The 2524-nt window shown below is 39.3% G+C and overlaps 1 protein-coding gene across 1 annotated transcript; it reads right to left on the reverse strand.

Moving 5' to 3' along the window:
- Nucleotides 1–966: 966 nt before the first annotated feature.
- Nucleotides 967–2157, reverse strand: SARC_03330 (sorting nexin-3; the record flags this gene model as incomplete). Its single annotated transcript, XM_014302893.1, has 2 exons — nt 967–1512; nt 1876–2157. Coding segments are annotated over 2 exons (385 nt in total), but the record flags the coding sequence as incomplete, so codon positions are not given.
- Between the last annotated feature and the right edge of the window lie 367 nt (nt 2158–2524).

Here is a 2524-nt window from a genome sequence, read left to right on the forward strand (position 1 = left end):
GTCGGATATGAAATATCTGTTCCACGTCTCTATAATTGGGGTGACAGCAACAAATACCAACCTACTGAATGGGGCATCGATTTGTCAGAATTATATTTTATTGTACAAGTTCTTCTGATACAATATGGGCGCAACAGTTTGTACTGGTGTGATCGAACCACCCTGGCATACTCAGTTTCATAGTCAGATTTGATGTTTGTCAACTTCATGCTGGTTTCACAGAGGTCATATAATATAGCGACGGTGCAGTAACCCCGCAGTGATTGAAATCGACTATATTTCTCGAGAGAAATAGAACTGAATATTATACGCGGCAGTTCATACCGCGCATACATACAACGGACCGAACGCATACTCTTATCAGGCATAATATTTCAACACGTGGCATAATTTTAGTTCGTTTTTCACAACGTCTAAAGAAATGAACTTCAGGGCTCATTTTGAGGTATATATGCCTCCAGGTCAGATATACTTTGGCAATTATGAGAACTCACATCCGACTACAGAAATGTATGCCAATTCATGACGTTCAGAAAACCAAATAACAACTACCTTCGAACAAATTTGAATCATATATTGAGTTATTTAGTTGTTCAAATTTTGGGCAGCTCAAAATCTCTAGCAATTCACATATCACCGTGCTATCATTGGCTTGATAAACTTTCATTCTATCTGGCGTATTGATACTAAACTTATAGAGTTGATTAGTTGTTCCAATTTTGGGCCGCTCGAGATAGCTCTTGCAATTCGCATATTAACGTGGCATCAGTGACTTGAAAAACTTTCATTCTATCTGGCGTATTGCTACTTTCTAAGTATGAGTATGGAAAAACGAGCATCACAAATACAACATTGATAATGCCACCTTCTCAATGGGTTGTGCAGTATATGACACGGTTTGAAACATCTCGACATCATCCAAATGTCATAAAAAAAGGAAAGGTCAATTAAACTATGCGGTGGAAGGTGAATTAAAATTTTACGTTGCCTCTTCACTTACTGATGACAGTCCCGACAATGGTCTGTAACGGATGCCATCTAACATCAAAATTCTCCATAAGAAGTGGTTGAACAAGCACAGGAATGGTTAAGCTTTATCTCAAAGTCTTCTAACACATTTCCCGTTCGAGACTGAAGATTCATTCTCCGTGGAGGTCATCGATCGCCCCACGTGCATAGCAAATAACTGACAGTCATACACGCCCGCACCACTCCGCATAATACTATTCCCCAGCGTATGCATAGGTGTCTCCACTATGGCACCTTGCGATGCATTTGTACCCGACTTAACTACTCATAAAAATACTAGGCGCCTCCACTTCTGTCGACCACAGGGGCAGACTCGAAAGCATACCATGGTATTTCTTCCTTGAAATTTGACTTTTAATGTTGTGATTAAAGCTGATCTTTCAAACACGTACTTTGCCGGGGGTGTAGTTTTTGTTGATAGCTTTTTCTTGTAAAAACATATGCAGACATCGTTCATTCTGAGCCAACGGGTGTCCGGCAATCCTGAAGCAGCATAAAAACACAAATTAGTCTTTGTTCATGTTGAATTTAATTTAGGACAATGTTTGAACTATTCAATATTAATTTTCAGCCTATGGCGGCGTTGTGGATATCTTGACGTCAACGAAAGACTCGAAGCACACAACTAAATCGAATACTTTATTGTGGCGCGTACCAATACAAGCATTATATATTTCCAGGAATCAGCCAATTAGCTCAACCAACAGGACCGACATGAGCCAAGGCATTCTGGTAGGGCCAATTGCAAGTGAACGACACGTACTACAATGTGCAACGATTAAATGCAGCCCAACGTGAAGCACAAAACGCAACAAACTGATAGCAACCACACACACACACACTTACTTGTTTATAAACACCTCTAAAGCATTCTTGCGCTTCTCAACGAAGTCGTCATCAAAGATACCATCGTCTTTAGTCCAGAAATTAATTTGCTTTGAGATTGCCTTAGTGGGCAAAGGTGGCACAACAATTTTGCCTTCTCGCTCCAACTCAGTCTTAAGCCATTCGAAGTCGCTATATCGTCTTCTGCACACAAACTCTTTGTGCTTGAAGATCGGTAGGTTCGTCTGTGAATTCACAACGTAAGCAGCCGTAAGCAGAAAGTGACGTACAAGGTCAATTGCGCTGCTCGAACAAGAAGTTAAACAAACCCATAAACACTTTATAACTTTACGTATGTGTGCCGCCAAAAAAACCCCCCCATTCGTTTGCTATAGTAACAGTGTATCATCAGAATACGAGCACAAAAAATATTTGTAATACACATAAAACGAATTCCGACTAAGAAGATGTTTGTAAACCACATACACATATACTTGAGAACAACTACCAATAAATACTCGGATAAACTTTCATATATTCACCAAAGGAGAAAACAGATACACATGTACAACACACGTGTGTATTTATATCCTTCAATAAATATTATTCAATATCGAAAGTTTGTATGCATGTACATGCGTGTTAATATATACATATATCAATAATACAC

This window comes from Sphaeroforma arctica (assembly GCF_001186125.1).
Source record: "Sphaeroforma arctica JP610 unplaced genomic scaffold supercont1.167, whole genome shotgun sequence".
Lineage (NCBI taxonomy): Eukaryota > Ichthyosporea > Ichthyophonida > Sphaeroforma > Sphaeroforma arctica.